Source organism: Mesoplodon bidens (assembly GCF_964165515.1).
Source record: "Mesoplodon bidens genome assembly, chromosome: 19".
In the NCBI taxonomy this organism is placed as follows: domain Eukaryota; kingdom Metazoa; phylum Chordata; class Mammalia; order Artiodactyla; family Ziphiidae; genus Mesoplodon; species Mesoplodon bidens.
In genome coordinates, this window is record NC_138179.1 from 46,773,168 (window position 1) to 46,800,928 (window position 27,761).

At 46.8% G+C, this 27,761-nt stretch overlaps 1 protein-coding gene across 1 annotated transcript; it reads right to left on the reverse strand.

Moving 5' to 3' along the window:
- On the reverse strand, window positions 1-27,454 carry DCAF7 (DDB1 and CUL4 associated factor 7). The gene is made up of 7 exons (XM_081219115.1): window positions 27,096-27,454; window positions 13,040-13,198; window positions 12,229-12,340; window positions 11,717-11,835; window positions 8,800-9,009; window positions 7,737-7,854; window positions 1-4,872 (listed from the first exon to the last, which is right to left on the reverse strand). Exons 1-7 carry the CDS (start codon window positions 27,231-27,233, stop codon window positions 4,700-4,702), a joined length of 1,029 nt encoding a protein of 342 aa, XP_081075241.1. The 5' UTR covers window positions 27,234-27,454; the 3' UTR covers window positions 1-4,699.
- Window positions 27,455-27,761: the final 307 nt, after the last annotated feature.

A 27,761-nucleotide genomic window follows, 5' to 3' on the forward strand; every position in this document is an offset into this window, starting at 1 on the left:
TGAAAGGGTGAAAAATTAGGTTTAATATACTCAGAAAGCAAGAAATAAAATCATAGATATAACACTCCACTTTCAGGTGCCTTTGAAGTAGCCTTCAATGGAGATTTACCATCATGGTTTCACAGCACAGTGTTAAAAATTTTTTTACAAGCCCTGTGTATAATCAATCCTGTGAAAATAATGTTTTTTTAAAAAAATGGTTACAGTACAGTTCTGCAAGGGGCAGCTTCCTCTCCACCTGACCATGGGATGTCACAAAACCTATTATGTAGAGGAAAAGTTTAAATATATAACAGGAAATTAAGTTCAGACACACTAGGCTAAAGGGGACAGAAATGGATTGGCTAGCGCTTAACACTTCAGAGAACAAGGAATCTCCATTTTCTCTACATAGAGATTTGTACAATCATGCTACAAATTCACGCTCGGGGGAGGAAGGATGGAAAGTCACTGAAAGGGGGGTCATCAAATACACAGGAACCATATCAAATGATCCATATTCGACTCAAGCAAGTCAAAGCTTTAGCTCCACAAGTTTCATAACACACTGTATTACCACAATCAACCCAAGGTGAGAACATTCTTTTAAATATCAGGTATCACAGGTTCTTATTCACTGGGTTTTCCCAAAGGCCAGTACTTGTAAGTTTTCCAGCTCTGACACAGACTGCCAGCATCCTCCTTCCTCTTGAGTTTATACTTTGATTAGCTTATCTGTTTCTGGCTTGATACACCAGTCCAAGCCTCTTGGGAAGGCACCTGCATGTTTCTATACTTAAAAAATCACACCCAGGAAGTAGCCTGAGAGGAGCTGGCCCATCCCATGTGGCCACACATTTGACTTTGACCACTAGCAGCAATGACGATGGTGGGAAAAGAGGGCGAGGCTCTGCAACACTGAGTAGCTGGCCCAGCCAGTGCAGGGATGGCAATGCTTGGAGAGCCTGGCCCAGGGTTCACAGTGACTGCTCAGCTCAGCTTTCCTCCCAGGGAAAACCTAACTTCAGTGCCAAGCATGACCCTCCCTCCTCATCCTGGAGCACAGACAGGAAAGGGAAGAGGCTGCTTTGGGGCTTCTGCTTTAATGGTCTCCCTTCTCCCAAGTCAGGCAGTCAAAGGAGCTGGGGACGGTGAAGGGAAGTTACTAGGCTGGCCTCCCGTGGTTGGTAGACCCTGCAGCTCCTACATACCCTACAGCCTAGGAATTCAAGGCCCAGGTTGCAGCAGGGAGAAAGTTCTACAGTGGAAAGGCAGTGGGAAGGTAAAGAGGAAGAGAAAAGACAAAAGGGAGGGGGGAAAGTCAGCATGACTGTTTACAACCTCTGCTTCTGCTGTCTACAAACCTACAACCAAGAAGAGCCATGGTCTGGAATGATCAAGGGACTCCCACTCCTGCAAGTTTCTACCACCGAACGACACCAGGGCTGAACTGCAGCAGGAAAGGTTCCCCCTGTCACCCTGTCCCCAGTTACCCTGCATCACAGGCACCTGATGAACAGTCCAGGAAGGTTGACACAGGCCGAGAGCACAGTCTCACTCCACGGCCACATGACAGTCTGAATGCTTCCCCAGCTCAGACCTTTACTGCCCTCTAATATTTTCTCCTTTGCGACCACTGCTTTTCTCCCACATCCTAAATCTCCTTCTAAAATTTCAGCCACACCTGTCATCAAAAACTCATCGGAGTCTTAATGTTTTCTGTTTCTTACCCAGTTCTCTGAGAGCCGATCCTGGTTCTGATAAGAAATTCTCACCTGGTTATCAAGTATCTTCCCTCTTCAAGTCCTCATCTTTCAGCCTGGTTCCTCCCTGGAAAGAGAGGCTTCTGACTCTCCTGGCTGTAAACATCTCAAACTCTTGAAGGACTTGGATCCATTCACCAGCTCTCTGATGGGGAACCTGAGGCCTCATTCATTCAGCACCCCCTCCCCTCAGAGCAGACAAGGAAAACAAAGGCGGCTGCGGCTCAGGGGGCCAGAAGCATGTCAAAGGGCCACCGCCCAGAGAGCCAGAGCCCAGAGGTGCCGCTGCAGCCTTTCCAGTGCAGTCCCGGCAGTGGCTCTTCTCATGTTCAAGGACGGCAGAGACAGAGCGCCTCCCAACCTATTCTCGCTGGCTGGCAATCTGAGAACCTAAACAAATTAAACAAACACTTGCTTTTGAAACTACAACAGATCTCTGCTTCCTGTGGCGTGGCTTACTAAGAGGCTTTCTAAATCCTGAGACTACAGAAATCCCCTCCTCAGCCGTGAGGCCATCTGGCCCATGGCATAAAGGGAGGGTGAGGGAGCCGGGACTTCAAAATCCCAGCATGCCAGCTACTGTGTGTCTGTGTCTGCTTGGGGGGACTGGGGAGTCTCACCTGGGCCCAGGGGGGATGTTGAAAGGAAGAGGACCAGACCACACTGCAGGGCCTAAGGAGGGTGACAGGGCTGGGAGTCTGCAGGGCAAGGAAAAAAAAACATTCAAAGTTGTTGGTTTCCACAGTAAATAGCAACTGTATCCAAATATATCCCTATTCTTATTAACAAATTTTTTTTCTCCAGATTATTTTCCAGTTAGAGTGGAAAAATCTTCTCACCACTCAGACCACGCAAGTGCAGATCGGGACAGGAATCTTAACCCAGAACTCAGTGTGGTTAGGCCCTGCCCCAGCAGGACCAGCCCCCTCTACCGCGAGACCCCTCCATTTCAGACCCTTTTCCACGGGGAGGAACTGACAGCCTCCTAGAGCAAGTGACATTGAATTTATACTTTGCTCCCCTTGAGGGAAGGACCCTGGAACCATCAAACACAGTAACAGGCAGAGGAGGGTTCTGGCCAAGAACTGTTCGCTTTACCTCTCCAAATGGTGCAGTGCCAATCTGGTGGTAAGTGCAGGAGAGATGACCTCAAGCAGACGGCCAGCCAAAGAGCCTCCAAATCAGAACAAAGTATAACGGGAGAAGGGGAAACACCCTGACTAAAACAAAAGAGCCTTCTTCTTTGGGACGAGCCCCCGTGTATTAAAGCAAAGAGCTATGACTTTGGGGATACAAATCCATCTGCTTCTGAAAAGGAAGACTCAACCAAGAGAGTTTAAGTGCCCAGAAGAACAAAGCTAACTGCTTTGTTTCTCAAAAGCAGATGAGAACTGGACAAAACCATTGGCCTCGAGGTCTGCTTCTCTCCTACGCTTGGACGCTCAACTCAGAGGGTCTCAGAAACCTTCCAGCACGTGGCAGAGCGTGGCAAACTCCCCCCGCCACCCCCCGCCCTGACTCTGAGCATGTCCCCAACCCTGCCTGCCCAAGGATTCACCTACCACCGGAATCACACACAGGCCCCTCCACGGAACTCGCTCATGTAACGGAAACAGACACCCACAGCCTGCAATCCAGTACTGCTCAGAACGTAAGCTGGGGTCAGGGTGGCTGACAAGGGTTCGTGGAGTTCTGAACTGGCTGACCCTGGGTCTCTGAAGCTTTTCTTGCTCTCTATATAACTGATGGCCTGGGATCACCACAACCTATTGGTCCATCCTTTGCAAGAGCTGACCGTCTCCCACACTCTAAAGGAGATCCTGTTCAGGCTAGATGCTCAGATTGTGCACCTGTCAAGCCGGGCTCTCTCGCCTCAGAGCACCCTATCCAAAGAGTGGCCAATATCCTGCCAGTCACAGTACACTAAACAAACAGAGATACTGAAGTTCAGCTTACACTTCATTCTTGCCTATCATTCAGACATGAAAGAGATTGGCCGGGGGCTTATATCCGGAGGGAAAAACAGACTCTTAAACTAGGTACAGGAAACATGCTCTAAGCTCAGCTTTCCTGCCACTGTTCCCCTCAGTCAGGCGCTCCAATCAGCCTGGCTAGCTTAGCGCTAACACGTGCCCGGGAGGTCCTGGGGGGCTGGACAGGGGTACTTCAGGGTCTAACAGAAGGAGTCACATGTCTGTTTCAGAGCCCAGAATGCCCTTGAGAAGAGCCAGGCTGAGCAGAGGTGTGAGAGCTGGCTGACTTCAGAGCACCGAGGCGGTTTGGGACTCCAGGTCAGGTATGTTCCGCTCAGGCAGTGATTCAAGAAGGCAAACTGCTCATGGGGTCAAGGGCCTGGGGCCAGATCCAGGCAGGGAGGGAAGAGAGGAAGGTGCTAACAGGGAGGGCTATGAAACAAAGGAAGAGACCAGGGAGTACAATTCTTTTCGTAAAAAAATTAGCCTGATAGATAAAAAATATACAAAGTTGAAGTTTGTTAAAGACATTGATAACAGGAAGAAAGACAACTTTGCACTGGCGTTTGTTCCCACCTAAGTGCTCACATGGACACGGACACAGATTGCTGCCCCGGGCAGCAGCAGACAGAGACGTCTGGGACAGATGAAGACAAACAGAGCCGGTGCCCACAGTGCTCATTAACACAACGGCTGACAAACAAATATACAGAAATTTTTAATTGGGGAACCAAAGGAGATGAGGAAAAGAGAGGAAATCTTAAAACTCAGCCCTGGGCTGAGGAGGTGCCACACAGCACTGAGTCCGGCCCAGAGAGCAGTGGGGTGACTGGCCGGGAACTCATAGAGCAGCTTCTGGGAACAGTGGGTGCAAAGCAATGAAAGACGTACTGGCCACCGGAAACATGTTTCTTCTTACTTTGGGGGTGGGACAGAGGCGGGACACACACAAGCTCCTGCCTCGTGGGCACGGCGCCACCGACACTACACTCTGAGTATCTCCAGGCAGTTGTTGTAGCAGATGGCAATCCAGTCGGGCTGAGTCGACGCCCACTGCACGTTGTTGATCTCTCCCTCGGCTGTGTAGGCCAGGATAGGGTCCTCGATGGCCCGGGGCATTTGCTGGATGTCCCAGATGAGAGCCTGATGGTCATCCGCTAGGGACACAGAGAGCCAGCAAGCAAGGTTACAACTCAGGCAGTGAGGATCATGAGCCCTGCATCTGAGCGGGGATCGCAGTTTACAAAGCATTCACTCACCAAAACCCCAGTGAGGGAGGTTGCACTGCAAGCCCCCATTTTATAAATGAGGAAATGTTAAGGCACAAGCCCCAAACCACAGAGCTGTGCAGCAGTGAGAGGCAGAGCCCGGACGCAAAGCACGGCCGCTGCCTCTGACCCAGTCACCACAGCAGAGCTAGGATGGCGGAAGGGACTTGGATGGGCACCTCATCGCATCTGGGGCAGGCATCAGGAAAGGAAGAGGGGATGGGATAAAAACGATCCCCAAACATGTCATTTTCAGCCACTTAAAGTACTTGAGTGATTAAAGATCCCTCTCTGACGATTCAATTATTTAATGGGATTCTTTTCCCTCCATCTTATGGACATTTATACATCAATGAGGTGTTACACAGATAATGAGATAAAGTGCTGTGGGGACATGTGCCCAAGAAAAGGGCCCTGGGAAATACCAGAAAGAAGGAAAGCACCTTAAAAAGACAGATAAGCACATGAAAAGTGACTGGAAAGGAACATATCAAAATGAGACCAGTGGGGTTTCCCTGGTGGCGCAGTGGTTGGGAGTCCGCCTGCCGATGCAGGGGACACGGGTGCGTGCCCCGGTCTGGGAGGATCCCACATGCCGCGGAGCGGCTGGGCCCGTGAGCCATGGCTGCTGGGCCTGCGCGTCCGGAGCCTGTGCTCCGCAACGGGAGAGGCCACAACAGTGAGAGGCCCACGTACCACACACACACAAAAACAACATGAGACCAGTGGTACCATTAGGACTGCAAGGTTATGAGTTATGCTTACTTTTCTCTAGTTCCTAAGTGACGTGTAATGTGGTGGTCATGTTACTTTTACGATCAAAATAGTAAGTTCTTAATTTAGGAGAGGAAAAGAAGGGCAATGACCTTCCCCACCACAGTGTCCCCTAGTCCCATCACCCATCCCGACGTGAAAGCCTGTCTCTCTCCTGAATAAACCAAACCCTCAGAGGCCGCATAACCTGGGCACGGGTGAGAGATGCCCTTCCCAGGATTATCTGCATCAAGGGATCTGGGAAGTTGTTTTAAACACTCAGCACCTCTAAAGCACTAAGTGCCTTTTCCTCAATGCTCAACTGAGTGCGCTCTTCAGCACCACCTCCCGCCATTGGAAGGACACAGGGTGGGTGCGGCACCCAGGGCAGCAGCAGGTCTGCAAAGGCAGCCATTGGGAGCCGAAGGTGGGCTTCTGCTGCGTGGGCTGACACTGTGCTCCTCTCTTTCTTTTTTCTCCTCCTGCCCTTCCGTAGCCACACTCCTGGGGAAAAGTGGGCAAGAGTGAAGAAGTCAGGCCACAACATGAGGCACGCAGGACAGCGTCGGGCCTCAACTGCTTCACAAGGAGACGGACAGGCATGAGCAGAGGGCCCCAAACAGGAAGAGCTTCATGCCTTTCGAATTCATGCTAAAATGGCAGAAAACCACCGAACTACATCACTCCTCTGGCTCCATAATGAACAAGGAAATGAGGACGCTACTGATTTGTGAGGAGGGGAAAAGTATGTTAGGAGGAAACCCAAGGCTCTTCATATGGGAGGGACGTGTACACGTGAATCCACCTAAAAAGGTCTGGAAGGAGACACACCGACCGTTGTGAGAGGTGCCACCTATACAAAGTGGGGCTGAAGTGGAAATGGGAAAGGAAGGCGAGAAGAGGATGTTCACCTTCCTTTTATTTTACATCTCTGTATTGCTGAATTTTTTTTTTTAATAAGTAAATTTATTTATTTATTTGGCTGTGTTGGGTCTTCCTTTCTGTGCAAGGGCTTTCTCTAGTTGCGGCGAGTGGGTGCCACTCTTCATCGGGGTGCGCGGGCCTCTCACTGTTGCGGCCTCTCTTGTTGCGGAGCGCAGGCTCGGTAGCTGTGGCTCACGGGCCCAGCTGCTCCGCGGCATGTGGGATCTTCCCAGACCAGGGCTCGAACCTGTGTCCTCTGCATTGGCACGCAGATTCTCAACCACTGCGCCACCAGGGAAGCCCTGTATTGCTGAATTTTTAATAGCAGGTATTGTTTCTAGAATACAAGCACACTGACGGCCAGCGTATTTTTTTTTTTTTGCTGTACTCGGGCCTCTCACTGCTGTGGCCTCTCCCGTTGCGGAGCACAGGCTCCAGACGCACAGGCTCAGTGGCCATGGCTCATGGACCCAGCCGCTCTGTGGCATGCGGGATCCTCCCGGACAGGGGCACGAACCTGTGTCCCCTGCATCAGCAGGCGGACTCTCAACCACTGTGCCACCAGGAAAGCCCCGGCCAGCGCATTTTTAAGGGGTACTCTTTTGGGTCTGGCAAATGGAGAAACGGGAACTACACGTCACACACCACTGACCCGGGCAGGCTGTGCAGGCCCTCCCATGCACCCAGAGCTCAGTGCAGGGGGCACGTGCTTTTGGCATCTCCCAGGCGACAGGCCCAAAGAGTCAGTTACATCCAAGAGAGACTGCCCCCTCCTTCATGCTCCTGGATGAGTCCTCTGTGCCGACCTAGATTTCAGAGGCACACAGTAGTTGGCACAAGCCTATAACGGGTACACGATGTAAGCAGTATACAGATGCTCTGACATCACTGAGGGTACAAAATCATCTGGGAATCCGGACTGCTTCAACTTTACAAGCATAGGGAGGCTCTCGATGGAGTTACTCTGTGTAAACCTCTCAAACTATCCTTGGCATACAGGAAGGATTACAATTCTAAGGAGACAAGAGGAAGATCTCCTTACCGCTCCCTCCCCATCGCCCCCTGCCAGTACTTACCTGCAGTACAGATGTGGCAGGATGAATGTGGGGCCCAAGCAATGCCATTGACACATGCTCGGTGGTTGTTTAACCTGGCGACAGGCGTGCAGGGAACCCGAACGTCCAGAATCACTACCTGCAGAAATAACAAGGAAGAGGCCCAGAAACTTCAGGGTGTGACAGAAAAAACAAGACACTACACAAGAGAGAAAAAAAAATTGTTGAACTTGTTCATTTGTAGATTTAATGACTCTTAGAGACAGAGGGTCTCGGTCCCCAAAGTAGCTACAGGATTGAGGAAAAAGAAAAAAAAGGCACAGCTAGTTTCTAGTCTGTGTCATAAGCAGCTCAGGGCCTTTAGGCTGCAGGGGAGAAGGCGGAGTAAGTAACATGAATCTGAATAATCCACCAAGTCCTATTAGGTGCGTGGGCTAAGGATTCCGTGCGTGCTCAGCTGGGCAGCACGGAAGCCCTCTCCCCCAACCCCTGAAGCAAAAGTTGAAAGGTAAGCAGCCCAGGGTACTGGTTTCATCAAAATAAAATTAATCACTGCCTCATCTCCACCCACAATTTACTGCTTTTATCAAATAACAGGCTACAGAGTTGCCACTTCCACGTCTGTTCACTAAGGCTGGCAGAATCTGTCCAGACTACAGAGGGGAGAACTGCCTGTTCCTTTACTCGGCACCATACGCACGTATGATTTGGTTTACTCTTTAGATACTGCTTTTCTTGGCTCCGACTCCAACTCTCCAAGTAGTAAAAGTTCTTAACACACAGTCCTTGTTCTAGATCAGGTTTTCTCAGTTTCAGCACCCCTGACATTTCGGGTCAGATAATTCTGTGCTGTGAGGAGTGGTCCTGTGCACCACAGGACGTGCAGCAGCATCCCTGGCCTCCACCCGCTAGACACCAGTAGCACCGCCCCTCCCCCTCCCACCCCCGAAGGTCTCCAGATATTTCCAAAAATCCTCCGAGGAGACAATGGCGACCAGTTGAGAACCACTCTTCTAGATACAGTAAGTAAGCAGAGCCGGAGCTGAGTGGCAGGGCCTATGTTAGCCTCAAGCGGGGCTCTCACCTCCATTCCGTCCATGGCCATGGTGGCTAGGTAGTTGGGGTCCTGCTTGTTCCAGCAGAGGCGAAGCAGTGGGTGATGCTGTGGGTCTTCGTAAATGATGGTGCTGTGTTCTAGATGACGGAGGTCAAACATCCGCACCGAGCCATCAGCACCCACAGAGGCAAACATGTCCCTGCCACCCCCGGCCCGGCTAAATGCAATATCATAGACCTGTTGGTGAATAAGAAGCGTCAGTCAGATTCAGGTCCGTTACCACCCTTTCCTGTAACAGGGAAATCTGCTATCCCTAGTTCATGTAAACCCTTGCTCATGACCCAGAAGGAGGTAGACAAAGCCAAACAGCGCCTGTGAGGACTGGGACCTGAGAGTGCTAACATGAGTGACTTTCCAAAGAGTGAAGGTCATTCTGCTCTGGAAACTGGCTGGCTTCTTCTCACTTCCTGCTTTCCAAGGATTCTTCCTCCACCTCCTGTGATAAAACAAAGAGCACATACCCTGCTGACCGGCAGAGCACATGTAGCTCTGAGCAAGTATTCTGTAGGCTTGGACAGGCTCAGTGAAGCCAGAGCCAGTGGCTGTCTCCTGCCACCGTTACAAGATGGAGACATTTATTTCCTGGGCCTTCGTGGCTTTCATTTGTGTGTGACCAGAGGCAAATCCATGAGCACATTAAGGCCAAGATCGTCGATTTGCTAGGTGGAAGCAGCCACGGTTCTGCTGAGAAACCTGGACCTGAGACTAATTTGCGAGAAAAAGGTAACAGCAGTTTTGAATCTCGGGAGGCTCAGGTGTTCCTGTACTTACAAAGAGGCTTAATACCGCTCTCCTGTCCTAGGACACGCTATCTCTTCTCCTAGTTGGTTTGTGTTCATAAGTGAATCAATTTAGGTTTTGAATCATTGTTTTCTGCACTTATTACTTGCTGCAAACATTGCACTCTGCTAATGTCTATGAGAAAACAGAGGCAGAGAGCAACAGAGAAAGAAAGGGACAAAGAGAGACAGAAAAAGCCAGAGCCAGACAAGCGGAGAGAGAGAATCTGAAAAAGGAAAACAAAATGCCAAACGAAACCCATCTGCTGGGGCCAAGGACAATAACAGCTGACTTCTGGGGAGACATGAGTGGAACCTCTCACTCAGTACCGTGACTCCAGCCTTCTGGAGGTTCTACCTACTAAGGGACACTGACAAACAAGCATCTGTTTCTATTCAACCTCGTAACTTCCTCTTCCTCTGACTGACTATGAAGAAATTACACTTCTCTTTCTGTAGTAGGAATTAGGAGTGGTTCAGCGGGGAACTGGGCTGGTCGTCACAAGGAGGCCTGACAGATCAAGACTCTGTCCAACACCGATCAGCTACCTTAGGGCTGGGGTGTGTTTATCCATATGTGCACCCAGGGTTGGCACCCAGGGTTGGCTCCCAGTAACTCGCAGGGACAGGGACACCACGGCGGCACCACTAAGCAGTAAGGTTCTCACAGGCAAGATGGCCGAGTGTGTAAAGCTCAGCTCTGTCTGCTTCTTCTTCTGTGCTCCACCAGCGTATTCCATCATAAGCCAAGGGGGGGAAACGACTCCCAGCTATATGCTACCCTCCTCTGCACCAACCCGCCAGTAGCAACGAGAACCTCCTGGCAAGTCTTTACTTCAACAGAGAGAGGTGGGCTGAGAAAAATCTAAGGTGCCAGGAGGCGTCATGTTCCTCTCAGAACAACCACCCTGGGATTCACTTCTTCGAGGCCAGGGTGCTGGTCCAGGGCCCGTTTGCTGTTGAGATCGCTGCTCCCACTGTCTACATTACCTCACTGCAGCTCTGGTGTGGCTTCTCAGCTTTACCATCGTCTGTGTAAGCAATCTCCTCATTAAATCCCCTCAGTTTAAATATTTAAAGTAGCTCTAGGTTTCTGAGTTGGACCCTGACAGAGCACAGCAGGCTAAGCTGTCACAGAACCAAAATGCAGCAACCTGTTCCACTTGATGCCAAGAGGGCTCCCAGAACCTCCTTATACCGATCTTCTCAGCAGGACAAACCCTTCCTTCGCCCCTTGGCTTACGGCAGCCAAGTCCAGCAGATCTGTAACAGATCTTACTGCTGGGAGCACAGAAAGCCAAAGAACAACCTCTCACTAAGAATGATAATCTGGTCACCAACTTTCCATTCTGGGGACAACCTCAAGTTTCTCACCTAATGTCAAGGCACCCTTTTTATCAGTACAGATATTAATAATCCTCACTGTGCAGGGTACGATAGAAAAGGAAACACTACCCACAGGAAACGTCCTGTAATTTTTCTGGTAGAGGAGCAGCATGCAGCGGCTCTGGCAGTTAAAGATTTATGACCATTTTACAAAATCACTCAGAAGAACGCTTTGTTAACACAATTACAGATAGCTTCCTTTGGCTCTTCCAATAAACACAGGAGAAACATCACCATCAAAATAAACCATATTCAATTCCAAATAGTATTAAAAGTATAAGCATTAAGTGAACATACTAGAATTTCATAAAACAAGTTTAGAGAAAAATTAACGATTTAGCTTTGTCTTCTAGGAAATTTTCCCTCTTCTTGCCTCCCTGCTCCCAAAAAAGTAAATATATTTCAAGATAAGTGTTACTCTAAGATTATTTTTTAATCACATCAAGTCCAAGTTTGTCTATAACAGATTTCATTATTAAAACCCAGCAATCTCTGGCACAAAAAGAAAAACAACAGACTACAGAATGTTTACACCAGCCAAAAAAAAAATACACTCATTTATAACAGTGCTGTTTTCCACTGTTCTGACACACTACTACTTTCAATTTAGAAAAGACGACGTCAGCATTATGATTTTCCATGTCATCTGCAAAACAGGGAGAGAACAGCCTGACTTCACACTGAAGGCACAGAAAGCAGCTGCGCACCAGCATCAGTACCTCTTTGTCATGGGCAATCAGCTGGGTCTTCACATGGCCGGACACAAGATTCACTCGCCCCAACACCTGCCCGGTCTCCAGCCCCCATATGGTACACGTCGTGTCAATGCTGGAGGTACCTGGAAACAACCAGTGCAAGTCAGCAGCTGACGGGGGTGAAGTTCCCACGCCAGCTTCTCTCCTTGTGCCTATTCATCTGTTCAGCCCAGGGGACAACGCACTGCAAATACTTCTTGAGTACAGGGAGGGAGAGCCCAAAAGAGTCACGTACTCCATCCTCACCCCAGGGCCTTGGACTCTGCCTGGAGAGACAAGACATGCACACATGGGAAGCTCGACTCCATGGGAGGAATTAATAACCACATTCCATATTTAGCCTCTTCCCCACTTGGCCCCCTTTTAGGATGTTGCACGGACCTCAGGGCCCTGGTTAAAAACTGGCCCAGTGTTATATCTGAGGAAATGTATCTTTGCTTCTTCACACTGGAATACACCCTCCCTCACTCCCTTACCTAAAAGATAGGGATCCACCTCATTCCAGTCAAAGGAGGTCAGAGGAGCACAGAAATCCGAGTTCTTGTTATTGTTTAGCAAACATTCCAGCCTGGTCTCTGTTTCACCAACCTGAAGGAACAATAATCTTTAAAAACTCAGCCAGTCTTATCTTCACAAAAAATCTTTAAAGCCTCTTTCAGTCGGTATTTTAGTAAATTTAAGACGTGGGGGACATTTTTATCATAGAGTAATAAAAACCAGAGGAACTACTTGAATGCTACTTCTTTCCAAGCTTTCTCCTCTGCCCAGCTTTGTTTCCCAAATTTTCACCCCCAGATCCTTCTAGACGAGAGGTCTTCTCACTCTGCCCAAACCGGAGCATCTGTACCCTGCCTGGCTGGACGCCACACCTCCAGCTACGGGAGAGGCCATGGTGACGGCTCGGCAGAGGGGAGGGGAGGCTCCAGGACCCACTCCCACGCTGCACTAGAAGCAGCGGCCTGGATTTTGTTTAATTTACTCAAAAATACCCTGACTGTAAATACAATAAGAGGCCGCCGGTGTCCCCACCCCTGCAGAGGGCCCTCGTGCTTACATCACGGTCACTGAGCCTTGAGCTTCCAGGCCGACTGCAGCCAGCAGCAGGACTTGAAGGAATCTTGGCTGGACTCACTAGGAAATCTGCTGAGCCAAACAAGCTCAGTCCAGATCCGCTCCCACCTGTTCTCCCGGCTGCAGGGATCTGGCCTCCAGCCCCGGCCTGTTCTCCGTGAGTCCACGCTGCTACGAGCAGCTGACTCTGCGGAGGCCCGTCAAGCACCTGCTTACCCTCCACACGCGGAGATAGTCGCCGCTCGTCGCCAGCAGGTCTGGATAGACGCCTTTTGTGTCAGGGATCCACATGAGCTTTGTGGTGGGGTACGGATGGTCGAAGGTGTTCCGGCAAATAAACTCCGAACTCTCTTCGTCTAAACCAACAAGCTGGACCTGTAACACAGCAGAATCCAGCCACGTAAACATCTGCTTCTCGGGAGCAGCACCAAATACACCAGACCCGTCAGTGACAGCCGTCCTGACGCTGTACTACCCTTCACTGCAGAGGCAAGAAGTAAGAGAGAGAGGGCGTCTAGTCCAACGGGCCTGCTGCTCAGACGAGGAAACCCAGCCTCGGAGGGGTTGAGTTACACTGAAGACTGCAGAGCTAGTCAGAGGCAGAGACAAAATCTGAATACAGGTTTTCTGACTCCAACTCCTGCCCTCTTGATCCAACACCCTAGAGCTGCGTTATCTGCCCAGCTGGTTACCTTCCCCCACAAGCCGAGGCACTTGACAACGTGCAGCGGTGGTTCTAGTGACCCCATGACTAGAAGTGCTGTGGACATTTAGTGACATCCAACAAAGGAACGTCTCACCTAAAAAGGCAATCGTAGGGGCTTCCCTGGTGGCGCAGTGGTTGGGAATCCACCTGCCAATGCAGGGGACACGGGTTTGAGCCCTGGTCCGGGAAGATCCCACATGCCGTGGAACTACTAAGTCCGTGCGCCACAACTACTGAGCCTGTGCTCTAGAGCCTGCGGGCCACAACTACTGAAGCCCACGTGCCTAGAGCCCATGCTCCACAACAAGAGAAGCCACCGCAATGAGAAGCCCGCTCCCCTCAACGAGAGAAAGCCCACGCGCATCAACGAAGACCCAACACAGCCAAAAATAAAAATAAATAAATAAAATTTATTTTAATAAAAAAGGCAATCATACACAAACTGCCTCCTCCTCTAACCCCCCAACCTCGCCCCCACTGGCTAGTAATATGCTGACACAGAAGGGTGTGCCAAACAAGCATTCGAGAACCCAAACCACTGTAACTGGCAAAAAAGTGGGTACTGTTGATGAGAAAGTCCCAGCTGGTCTGGCCACCTTTTCTTTGAGTCAGTTTTGGACCAATATTGACTTCCACCCTTTGCTATCTAACTCAGTCTGGCTCAGTAGGAAATGCCACCTGCTATACATTTGCTCATGAACTTCCACCAGCTGGAAGATGGAATGGTAGGGAGGATAAATGAGAGGATAGGCACTAACCATATAGCAGAAAGAATTCCTTCCACTCCTGTCTTGCTGACTCCAGTCTCAGATACCAGTATCTTCCTATCTTTTCTTTGTTTAAACAATTTCATTTAGGTACAATTGCATACAATAAAATTCACTCACTTTAGGTGTACAGTTCCATGATTTGGAATGTATACACTTGCAAATGTATACAGCTGTTTAACTTCCCAAAGCAATTAAGATATAGAATATTTCCATCACCCCCAAAAGTTCTCTTGGGCTCCTCTGCAGTCAGTCCTCAACCCCTAAGCAACCACTGGCTATGGTTTTGCCTCTTCTGTAACATCCCATATGGATGTGATGGAATCGTAGTGTTGAGTCTTTTGTGACTGGCTACTTTCAGCATGATGCTCTTGAGATTCATCCATGTTAATGTATCAGTAGTATCTTCTTTTTTTATCACTGAATAATATTGCATTATGTGGATTTATTTATCCATTTACCAGTTGATGAACTTTTGGGTTACTTCTAGTTTAGGGCCATTATAAATATTGCTGCTGTGAACATTTATGTGTAAGTTTTTGTTCTGACAAGCTTCCATTTTTCTTGGGTAAACAACTAAGAGTGAAATTTTTGGATCATATTGTAAGCATATGTTTAACTTTATTTTTTTAAAAAATAAACTGCCAACATGTTTTCTAAAGTGGCTGTGTCATTTTGCATTCCCACTAGCAATATACGAGTTTCACATATATTTCTTTGTCAGCACTTGGTATTGCCAGCATTTTTTAAAAAATCATTCTAGGGCTTCCCTGGTGGCGCAGTGGTTGAGGGTCCACCTGCCGATGCGGGGGACACCGGTTCGTGCCCCGGTCCGGGAGGATCCCACATGCCGCGGAGCGGCTGGGCCCGTGAAGCACGGCCGCTGAGCCTGCGCGTCCGGAGCCTGTGCTCCGCAACGGGAGAGGCCACAACAGTGAGAGGCCCGCGTACCGAAAAAAAAAAAAAAGTCATTCTAATAGGTGTGTAGTAGTATTTTAATTTGCATTTCCCTAATAACTAATGATACTGAGCATCTTTTCATGTGCTTATTTGCCATGTGTATTTATTCTCTCGTAAAGTCTGTTCAAATATTTTGTCCTTTAAATAAAAAAACTTTGTTAGGGCTTTCCTAGTGGCGCAGTGGTTGAGAATCCGCCTGCCAATGCAGAGGACACGGGTTCGATCCCTGGTCCCGGAAGATTCCACATGCTGCGAAGCAACTAAGACGGTGCGCCACAACTATTAAAGCCTGCGCTCTAGAGCCCACGTGCTGCAACTACCGAAGTCCACGCGCCTAGAGCCTGTGCTCCGCAACGAGAAGCCACTGCAATGAGAAGCCCGCACACGACAACGAAGAGTAGCCCCTGCTCGCCGCAACTAGAGAAAGCTCGCACACACCAACGAAGACCAAACAGCCAAAAATAAATAAATAATATTAATTAATTAAAAAAAAAAACTTTGGGCTTCCCTGGTGGCGCAGTGGTTGAGAGGCCCCCTGCCGATGCAGGGGACGCGGGTTCGTGCCCCGATCCGAGAGGATCCCGCATGCCGCAGAGCGGCTGGGCCCGTGAGCCATGGCCGCTGAGCATGCGCATCCGGAGCCTGTGCCCCGCAACGGGAGAGGTCGCAGCGGTGAGAGGTCCGCGTACCGCAAAAAAAAAAAAAGTTGACATTCTGACCTTTGCAGAAAACAAAACGTAAAGGAAGATTCTAGATGGAACAGGGAAAATTGGCATCAGGCTTGGTGGGGGAGGGAGGAGAAAATAGATGAGAAGGTAAATTTTGTGGCTCACTGGGCAGAATAAAGCGTTAAGCCTCTCATATAGATTCTGAGCCAGATATTGCATTCATCTATTTATTCAAATATTTACCGAGTGGCCATTAGGTGCCAAGCCCTGTTCTAAGCGCTGGGGATGTGGCAGCAAGCACACAATCCCTCTTTCTAACCATGCAGGTAAGGCTAAACTAGAAGGGGAAAATGCTGCTCCTGCTAAAAGTTGCTTTCCAGCCATTGGAGGCTTCTCTGCAAACCTCCAAATATCAGCTCCCGTGAGCACGTGCCCCTTAGGATCCACTTAAGCAGGCATTCAAAGCTTTCCCTAGCCTACCTTATCTTCCACTCTCATTTATCTAGTCAGGGCTTTCCATCCCTCTCCTTACACTGCCCTCACTTGTAAAATCCTCATATCTCCTTCCGTCGATCCAAATCCTGCCCAGTATTAATAAAGAACAGTGGCCTCAGCCTTCCAGGCCTCCTTACTCACCACTTGCTAGTTGTAGGACCTTGGACATGCTACTTAACTTTGCTAAACTTGTTTCCAATCTGTAAAGTGAGGATATTCACAGTACCTATACCTCACAGAAGTTGTATGTAACACCTTTTGTTTGTAAACTGTTCAGTATGATGCCTTCCTCAGTGTATGAGCTTTTAATATTCTTACACCTCACCTCCTTCATAAACCATCTGCAGTCTTCCTAGCACAGTGGTCTCTCAGTACTTATCTATTCCATCCATTTGGTGACTAATCCCACACTGCCTCATGAAAGCACGTGCATGACTGTCTTATGCTATTTCTCTTAGTAAATGCCTTAAAAACAGGGCCTGTAGGGACTTCCCTGGTGGTCCAGTGGTTAAGAGTCCGCCTTCCAAGGCGGGGGACGCAGGTTCGACCCCTGGTCAGGAATCTAAGATCCCACATGCCGCGGGGCAACTGACCCCGTGTGCCGTGACCACTGAGCCTGCACGTTCTGGAGCCCACATACCACAACTAGAGGAGCCCATGACGAAGAGCCCGTGTGCCACAACCGGGACCCGACACAGCCAAATAAATAAATAAACATTAAAAAAATTAAAAATTAAAAAAAAACAGGGCGTCTTACTCCTGCTTGTACTGCCAACAGCAATGGTTTTCAAATCTGGCTACCAGATTTACCTGGAGTGCTTTCCACATTCCTGGGCTCCCCACCGTTAGCCCAAGATTCTGATTCAACAAGTGTCAAGTGGGGCCCAGGAGTCTATATTCTCAAGACCCTCCCTGGTGATCTGATTCAGCAAGGTTGGGCAACCTCTGCACAACAGTACCTAACCTAGGGAAGAAGCCAGGAAATGGCTGGGATCTTTCCTGATCTTCCCAAAGACTTCATGTGTTTGCACAGACTCGTGTTTCATCCTTGGCCGAACTCGCTTTAGCTCTTCACTCTAAACTGCCAACCAAGTACTGAAAGGAATAACACTTTGCTTTCACCGTTATTCAACTGTTGTTCATATACGCAGATGTTAAAAATTTAATGAAAGAGAATGTACGTTCTCTTGAATATTCATATAATACAGAATGAAGTGGTAAACTCTCCCATTAACTTCACCCTCAATTCTACTTAGTGACTCTCAAACCAGTTTGATATGAACTACTTTCCAAATGGTTTTTCCAAACAAAACAAAACAAAACAAAACAAAACCCAGATAGGTTTGGACCATAAAATGTGTTCTGTAACTGCTCTTAACAACATCTTGGAAGATCTCACGTCCGTACAAATAGCTCCACCTCATTCTTCCACAGCAGACTGTGGTAAACACACCATAATTTAACTATTCATAGTCACTGTGGTTATAGCCCATTGTTTTGCTATTATAACAATACTCTGTACATATATGTGTAAAGGCTTTTATTGGTCAGATTGCTAAAAGTGTAACTGCTGCATCACATTTTAGATGTTAATACCACAGGAACTATGAGATAATAAATGTGTTGTTTTAAGTTAAAAAAAAAAAAGTCACAGATTCTGTCCAGCAGCCTTTGAAAAGGTTGCTTCCATTTACACTTTCATTAACAGTATATGAGAGTGCCAATTTCCCCATACCTTTGAAAACACTGAAAATAATCTTTAACATTTTTTTAAATCTGCGAGATGAAAAATGGCATTTTACTACTGAAGGTGAGCATATTTGTTTATTATTTTTACTTCTGAAGAATAATTTTTAATATGAGTGCTTCTAATGGACCAAGTATAAGCATTACACTTACTGCTTTACATGCAATACCTCATTTAATCCTCTCAACATCTCCATGAGGTAGGTACTCTTATTCTTCCCACTTTCTTGAGATGGAGTAAAAGCGATGTTAAGTATCTTGCCCAGAATCACAAAGGTTATCACTTCCCCATACTATCAGCAACACTAGAAGCAGTAACTTAACTTTTATAAATTTGAAAGGGAAAAGTAACATCACAGGGTCAATTCTCATCTCCCTTAACTACCTGAGGTTGAGTATCTTTTCCTGTTTATTGATCAATTGCATTTTCTCTTCTACAAACTGGCTATTTATACTCTTTGTTCATTTTTCTATCACACTAAGTACATTAGCTCCTACTGGCTGTCATGTTTTGAAAATATTTTTCGTTGTCCTATCATCTGTCTTTTGACCTTGTCCACAAGACATCTTTTCACATAGAAATGTTTTATTTGTATGTACAGTGGACCCTTGCACAGGGTGGGGGGTTAATGCACGTATAATTTAGTATCTGAATCCTCTGCATCTGTGGATTCAACCAACCACGGACCCTGTGTAGTACTTAATTGAAAAATATCCACTTATAAGTGGACCTGTGCAGTTTAAACCCGTACTGTTCAAGGGTCAACTGCACTATAGCCTGTCAATCTTTTCCTTAGTTGACTCTGGATTTAATGATTGGCTTAAAGATCACCTTCTCTGTGCACCCTCCACTGCCCCAGTACAAATTTCATAGTCAATTTTCTTTTACTATGTTTGTGGGACTGTTCTTTACTTGATCTGGAATTGATTTTCATATATGACGTGAATTAGGGGGCTCTAAATTTTTCTGCCATACAATTAATTTTTCCCCCAGTGAGTTAAAGTTCTATCTTATCAATAACTACATTTCTATATATACTTAGATCTGCTTTGGAACGTTCTGTGTGATTGCACCAACTATATGTGGTATTGGCTATAACTATACCAATTCCAGTATGTTTACTCTGATCTGGTAGGCAAGTGTTCCCCTCTCTGTTTTCAAAACATTTTTTCCCCCTTTTTTTTTTCGACATCAGTATATATTTATTTTTAAGACTCTGGAGACAAATAGTATTCCAGTTCTGGCCTCGCATTTACCTTCTATGTCACTTTGGGGAGTTACTTAGCACATCTGGGCCTCAGCTTCCTCATCTTCCCATAAGTTTTGATATGTATTATTTTTACCAATCAGCTGATTTCCCTTAAGAAAAATTTTTTTCTTAATACATGGTCAATTTTTATAAATTATTTTTTTTAAAGTGCATTCTACTCCCCACATAAATCTTATATACTCAATTATATTTTCAGGTATTCATAGTAGCACAATCTGTAATAGTTGCCAATTTGCAGACACTGCTCCATGCCTTCTATCATCAACTGTGGCTAGCCTAACTTCTCCTTCCCCTCTTCAAGAGGATGTGATCATTTTGCCTGGATGTCCAAAGATTCTTTCTTCACCCTAGGAAAATGTAGACGCTTTCCTAGGAAAGTTTTCAGTGCCAATTGTTTTGTGTCCATTTCTCCTGAGATATAGTTTGAACTCATTGCTTCAAACCTTTATTCTATAAAGTCTTCTTTAACGACATATTTGAGTTTTTGTGTTTCATGTCTTTGGTCTTCTTCAGAGACACCAATTATACCTAAGTTAGACATTCTTTATTTTCTGCATCTATTATAGTCTAATTGTTCATTTCCACTTCATTTTCTCAATCTGTCTTCCCTTTCACTGCTTTCAGCAGTTTTTATTTTTTTAAAGGGTTTCCCCAATGAAAAAGGTGAAATTAATTTTTAAAGTCAGTGATTTGCTTTTTTTTTTTTTTTTTTTAATTTGCGGTACACAGGCCTCTCACCATTGTGGCCTCTCCCGTTGCGGAGCACAGGCTCCGGACGCACAGGCTCAGTGACCATGGCTCACGGGCCCAGGCACTCCGCGGCATGTGGGATCTTCCCGGACCGGGGCACAAACCCGTGTCCCCTGCATTGGCAGGCGGACTCTCAACCACTGCGCCACCAGGGAAGCCCAGTTTGTATTCATTTTAATTCTCTTTCTAATGTGGATTTTAGGTCTGTGAGAATTTTTGTTTTCTCTTCCACTTTTTTCCTGGGCTGCACCTGCTGGTGGTCCCATTTTCTCTTGTCACCATGCCTATTTTACCTGATCTCCTGTATCTCTGCCTGGAGTTCTTTATTTTCTTAAGTTCTTTGAATTCATGGTGGCAGGACTGGCCATTCATTTTCAACTAAGGTAAAAACATTTTTCTAGTGTAGATACTTTACCTTCCATTTGTTTCTCATTTTTCCCCCCTCCTTTCTTATAGTATCTCTCTATTGCTACTACGCTGGTTCCTGAATGAGGCAAGTTCTTTCTAGATGATCTGAAGGAAGTTCCTATGGGAGAGAGGTCAGGGCCATGTTCCACGTTAGCATAAACACATGAGGCTTTTGCATCTTCCCAGCCAACAGAGATGAGGAGCTGTCAAGCTGCTCACAATTCAATCTCTTCCAACCTGCCTCATCTAGTGCTTCTGGAGACGATGGCATGTCTCTGTGTCTCCTTGTACAGCTTAGCTTCCCTCTCATCCAAGGTGTCAAGTGCGGTCTAGAGAAGCGCCTGCTGCCAGCTGTGCACCCTCTTCTCACTGTCCCAAACAAAGGGTTGTTGATTTTGCCCATCAAAATCCTATTCTGGAGAACCGTGCTCTTCTGAGTTTGAATCTGCAGCCACAGACATCCTTTCTCAGCATCTTCCAATACCCACTTGATCTTCATTATACTGCCGTCCCTCCTCACTTATTGTGGGAGCGTAAGGAAAAAGGATGTCTTTAATCGTCTTGTCAACATTTAGGTTTTACCCCTCTGCCTTTTCTTTCCTCCATAGTCTTCCCTGTCCTCCTGCTAAACTTCTTCTATCTCCCACCTCCACTGCCTTTCTGCAACTATTGTTTTACAATGCTTTACCCCAACATATGAAACAAATGCCCCCTAAAAAGAAAAGACTGTGAAACGAGATCATTTTTACTTATTTTTAAACTGTGGCTATTACTATGTCAGATATCTCCTAAGGAGCCGATATAAAACATAAAATATTTATTCCTTGGAGGCAGGACCACATCTTCACTTTCAATTACTTTCATGAACAACAACATAAAGTACTATTCACATTACTCATACCTTGTATTTTTTAAAATTTAAAAGCTGCTCTGTTTATCTTGTTACTATGCTCCTTGAGGGAGGAAACTGTGTATCCCTCTTTAACTACCTGCAGTGCTAGTACCAGAACATGAAGGTGCATGCATATGAATATGTGTACACATACATGTAATTAATAAAAAAGAAAAAACCAAGTTATCGAAACCAGTAATACCACTCTTGACAGTGGAACATTTTCCCCACAATTATTAATATAACCAAAATCAGCTAAGGCAAAATTCTGACAGAATAAACCAGCTTTTCTTGGTTTTTACCATTTATCCTCCTTTCAAGCCTGTTCCTGACTGATTATTGTTGATCAACATCTGCAGAGAGGTCCTGCCTTGTCAAACTCGGAGATGAACTCTGGCACAGCACCCCTTCGGCTCCTGGCTCTGAGGCTAATCAATCAGCTCTGGCATCACAGCCCCAGGCAGGCCAGACTACCTACAGAACACAGATTCACTCCTTGTTCAAATCACAGCATCTCCAGTAAGTCTGTGTGAACCAGGTTAGGGCAAAAAACAATACAGCAGCAGAAGTTTTATTCAGTGGTCTCATGGAGGAATGAGTCCCCTCACTGTCTAGAAAAAAAGAAAGGAGGAAGTTAAAACCAGAAGAGTTTTATACTTTAAATTCCCCTGCTGACACTCTTGGCAAGGACTGATGGAGCACTGCAAAATTTTAAATATCTATCAAAAATACTTATGTGTACTAAAACACTTTCTCTTTATTGCTACCAATCTCAAATCTGCTAAGAAAGGATACAGAAGGTTACCAAGTATCATTGCTGTGCCTAAAACACAACAAATAAATATTTGTTGAATTAATGAACAAATGGATGAGAATCCTGAAAGGTTGCCAGAAATCTGAGAAATGAAAACTTACATGCCAGGGTCAGAACCATTATGTGCCAAATAGATAAAGTAATTCTACATTAAAGATCTCACAGGAATCAACACAGGCTGACAAGGCAAGCATTCATCCCATGTGCATTTCAAGTACAAGGCAGTCTTACTCAGATTCACTACCAGTATTCTTCAAAAAGCATCAGGTATACCTACGATTTCTCTCCTCAGAACCTCAAAAAATGTTTTCTAGATGCCAAATCTTAAAGCACAAATGGTCAGCTAGTTAAATATTAGGGCAAAATAAATCCTAATCACGCTGTCAATTCTATTCAAAACCAACCCTGAGGGCTTCCCTGGTGGCGCAGTGGTTGAGAGTCCGCCTGCCGATGCAGGGGACGTGGGTTCGTGCCCCGGTCCGGGAAGATCCCACATGCCGCGGAGCGGCTGGGCCCGTGAGCCATGGCCGCTGAGCCTGTGCGTCTGGAGCCTGTGCTCTGCAACGGGAGAGGCCTCAACAGTGAGAGGCCCACATACCGCCAAAAAAAAAAAAAAAAAAAACCAACCCTGAAACATGCAACTAAGTGGAATAGAAGCCCAGGAACTGCTACCCATCTTTCCCCATAAAACAAGGGAAATACCACTTGTCTAAAGATGACAGATATTGTCAAAACTCAGGAGAAATACCAGAGTTCTTTTTTTTTAATTTATTTTATTTTTAAGTTTATTTATTTATTTTGCGCTGTCCTGGGTCTTCGTTTCTGTGCGAGGGCTTTCTCTAGTTGTGGCAAGTGGGGGCCACTCTTCATTGCGATGCGCAGGCCTCTCACTATCGTGGCCTCTCTTGTTGTGGAGCACAGGCTCCAGACGCACAGGCTCAGAAGTTGTGGCTCACGGGCTCTAGAGCTCAGGCTAAGTAGTTGTGGCTCACGGGCCTAGTTGCTCCGTGGCATGTGGGATCTTCCCAGACCAGGGCTCGAACCCGTGTCCCCTGCATTAGCGGGCAGATTCTCAACCACTGCGCCACCAGGGAAGCCCCAGAGTTCTTATATCAGAGTTACTGTGTCTAATCCAGGTAGAACAAGAAAAAATGGGCTTAAACTAGCATATTACAGTACTTGGAGTCCGACAACAAGAAGCTTCTACACCACAAAATGGGTTTGGTTGAAAGAAACCAAGAGAATTTTTTCCCCTGGGTCTTTAAAAGGCAAAGGAATGAACATAATGACCTTTTGAGGTACCTTTCTGACCTAAGGTCCTGATTTTTCTCTGGAAAATACAAAAGTCAAATTTACCTAACACCCATATAATTCTCCTTGATTATATTTTAATTACAGATAGAGTTGTGATGACGTTTAAGTAATAATAGCTAACATTTCTAAATTGCTTACTATGTGCCAGGCAGAGTTCCTAACTCCATTACATATATTAACTCATTTAACCTTTCTTATACTCTCATTTTACAGATGAGGAAACTGAGGCACAGAGTTAACTTGCCTAAGGCCACACAAAACGGGTAAGTGGCAGGGCTGAGATCTCAACCCAGACTACCTCTAAGAGGCTATCTGGTAATTGAGCTTTTTTCATGGGATGGAATCAGTGTTTAGGCACATGCAGATGCAAAAAGAAGGATTCCTGTCTCTGGCCAGGAGATGCCAAGGTAACTCCAGGGTAATGGTCTTAGAGCGCCACCTAGACCACCTGTGTCTGAATCACCTGGGTGTCTGTTAACTAGTGAAGCCTGAGAATGTATAAGTCCCTCAAAGGATTCTTATACACAAGCTAAAATTCAGAAAACCATTCTCCAACACCAGTGTTGCTCTATCCCCCAGCAGAGACCACAAAAAGACAACATCAAACACAATTACCAATAGTAGGGCTCTTTATTCCAGGTGTAGTTGATAGAATCTAGTTTACTCCACAACAATTCCCAAATTTATTCAGATGATGGAACACCTGGAAGTCAAGTTGTTCTTGAAATGCTAAGAGATTTAATTCTACCGAACAACAAATAATTTTACTACAGGAAAACGTGATGACATGAATACAAAATTTTTCTTAAATTATAATCACGTTTTCTTAATGTCTCACAGTAAAAAAAGATGACCGTTTCTGGGCTTTTTCATCCATGTTAATTTGCTGTGTCAATTTACTTTGTCCTCTCCTGGCAATTACTATTGACAGCAAACAGGAACCAAAGGTCTGAGAATTTCAACCAATAATTTTAAAATTCCTCTAAAATATGCAGTCTGGCATCTCCATGTCCAGGTTTCTCCGAAACTGAGCCTGATAATCACTGTGTTAAAGTGAGATTTACTGCCCGCCAGCCCCTAGGCACAGATCCTCTACAGCAGGGTTTCTTACCTTGAGGTCCCTGAACTTGAGGTGGAAAATCACATGTACATTTTCACAAACCTCTAGCTAAAATTTATCATTTCCTTCCATTACAAATGAAGGCAGCTACTCACCATGGCATCAAGGTCTGTGATTTGTTACCAAAAAAAAATCACTGATTTCTTTCATATCACATCACAGTGAACATCTTGAAATGCTGTTTACCCTCATCCCTACTTCAAGATTAATGATTATAATGGGTGACGTAATTTAATGAGTTAACTTAAAAGTACAGATTACCACTTTTTAAAAAATGTTTTTAATAACTATAGCTCAATATGACTGGTTTCCTTTGTAATCCTATGTCTTTTATGCATTTGAAAACAGAATTATGAACAGAGATCTACTGGCTTCAAACTGCCAAAGGTGTCCATGACACACGCACGCACGCGCGCGCGTTAAGAACTCTGACCTAGATAGGTGAGGGCACAAAAACAGTAGGCAAGACACTGCACTGCCTACATCATGCAAGTGAACTGAGACAGAGGTAACTGCTTAACCTATTACCCCTGGCATCATCAGACCACGCTGCCTGTGCGCCTGTGACACAAAGAAGGGGCTCCACATGGTTACTAAATGAAAGGACAAACTTTGGGGTAGAGTCCCTGCAACGGAGGTTTGACACCGATTACTCCACTGATTCCACCAGCAGCCTAACTGTGGCTCAGTTTCTCCTCTCTTAGAAATGGGACTACTGCTTACCCAAATCGACCCTGGAAGAACTTGCAAGGAAAAAAAATCTATCTGTGTGAAAAGATTCAAGCCCTTTGAAAGATATATTTTACTTTTTTTCCCCCTTTTAAACATGTATCCTTAAACAACAGTTCTAATGTTCCCAATTTTACTAGCTCAGTTTACACATCAGGGCCTTGAATTCCATCCCCACCTCTGCCGTCCACCATGGGCCATAAAGAAGAAAGAGGCACCAGAGAAAAGAAAATAAAGCTATGTCTTGTCAGGACTCTCTGCTTTCTGTGGGCAATGGGTAGACTCCAAGATCAGTGCATACTCCCCGAGATTTGTTTGTAAATTGTGTACGTGTGATGTCTGGGTAATGAAAGTCCATCGTTTTCATCACCTTCTCAAAGGGGATTCCAAAATAGTTAAGACCTAACTCTAGAGAAACAGATGTGCTCCTGAAAAACTGTAAACAAAATTACAATGTTCAAATGTTTTTTACAGGACCTTTATATGTAAAAAAGAACTTTCCTCCAACAAACTGTGGGTCAGAAATAATAAAACTGACCTGTGTAGTGCCCCACAGCTGGTCAGTGGACCAGACAGGACCCAACCCTAGAGCACCTGGCTTTCTTCCCTGCCCCATGCCTGTCACCATCCAACACTTTATTCTTCTTAAGTCACGGTGTTCATGGTGTTAAGCAGGTGTACAGGCTTTCAACACCGCTAGGCACGGCTCTCCGTTGCTCTGATCACTATCAATCACGTTTACTCTAATACAATAAATGGAAGAGATTAAGGGGTAAAGGGAAGAAAACTCTTCCCACTAACTTATTCAACAACTTTCAAAAATAAATTTATGCTGCGCTGTCAGCTTAAAGCTTCCTCCTACTACCCGTGCTTCTATGAAGGATTCTCAAATTGTGGATGTCCAGGAAGACTTACTACTCAAGATTACATATCTATCTATATTAGCACGAAAGATGCCAAGAAAAAAATACGTTAAGTATCATCCTTCTCTGTTCGGAAAACAAAGGCGGGATTACAGCCATTGGCCAAGATTTCCAAAAAGAGGGTCTCTTTGAAGAGGACGAATATAAGGCAGCAGTAGCAATGGCAATCCCGGCAAAGGGCTGGGGGATCCAGGAAGAGCACCTGGGGGTGGGTGTAGGGGGCTGGGAAGCCTGCGCACTAAACAGTCCTAATGGAGATCTAGCGTTGCCAGGAGTGACCACCGAAGCGCCAGCATTTTCTTCACAGCCATCATTCCCTCATCCTTCTTCCGCCCCCTAATTGAAGCAATGCGGCAGGAGCGGAGCGGATAGGAGTGATACATGGCATAGCTTTGGGGTGTAAACCTGGGTTTGAGACCTGTTTCCGTCACGAAATAGCTGTGTGACTCGGGCAAGTCACAACACAGTGCCTCAGTTTTCCCATCAGTAAAATGAGAGTAACTACACTCCTGACCACCCAGGAATGCTGCAAGGATTAAATGCGATAACGAGAGCCAAACTGTCTGCACAGGGCCAGACACAGAGGAACCGCTCCGTGGCGCTAGGGCAAGTCCGCGGGAGGGTCCTGGGGGTCTGGGCTCCGGCCCGGAAAGGGCGCCCCCGGGGCCCGCTCCCCGCCAGCCGGGTTCCGAGCCCCTGCCCGGCCCACCTTGTTGTTGTACTCCTCCACGAAGCTGCCCAGCGCCAGGCGAAAGCGCTTGTCGGGCCGCACGCTCCAGTTCATGGCGTAGACGGTCCAGGGCGCTTCATACTTGTAGATCTCCTTCCGTTTGCCGTGCAGGGACATGGTGGCGGCGGCGGCGGGGCCGCAGTGCGGACCGGGACGGCAGCGGGCTGCGGAGGGCGGGGGCGCGAATCGGGAAGGGAGCCTGGCCTGGAACCCAGGGGTCCGAAGAGAGGCGGGGCGGGGGCGGGCAGGCACGGCCTAGCCCGGAAGAGGGCCCGCAGCGACAGACAACGAAGGCCGAGCCCAACCCCCAATCTCAAACCTGCTTCGGCTCGGACGACAACCACCTTCCGTTTGAGACACCGCCCCGCCCACCCGGAACGGAAGCTACGCGACCCTCGCAGCGGCGCCGGCCGTTGGCTGCCTGACACGTCCTTTCGAACGAGTCCTTCTCCTCATTGGCTATTGTACCCTGGGCTTCTGAAACCTCCTTGCTATTGATGTGTTTGTCATTCCAATTACTTGCCCCGCCCAACTCCAGGGGGCCAGGCGCTTTCACAGCCCCAAAGGTCATTGGCTGACAAAGATGTCAGTCAGAGAGATAAGAGGGCAGTGTGGGTGAATGGGGGCGTGGGTACGTAGAATCTA

Excerpts from the sequence above, each read along its gene's own strand:
- DCAF7 (XM_081219115.1), bottom strand. The coding sequence starts at position 27,233 with ATGTCCCTGCACGGCAAACGGAAGGAGATCTACAAGTATGAAGCGCCC. Across the intron at positions 12,341-13,039 it reads ACTATCTCCGCGTGTGGAGG|GTTGGTGAAACAGAGACCAG; the intron begins GTAAGCAGGTGC and ends TTGTTCCTTCAG. Across the intron at positions 7,855-8,799 it reads TGGCCATGGACGGAATGGAG|GTAGTGATTCTGGACGTTCG; the intron begins GTGAGAGCCCCG and ends TTATTTCTGCAG.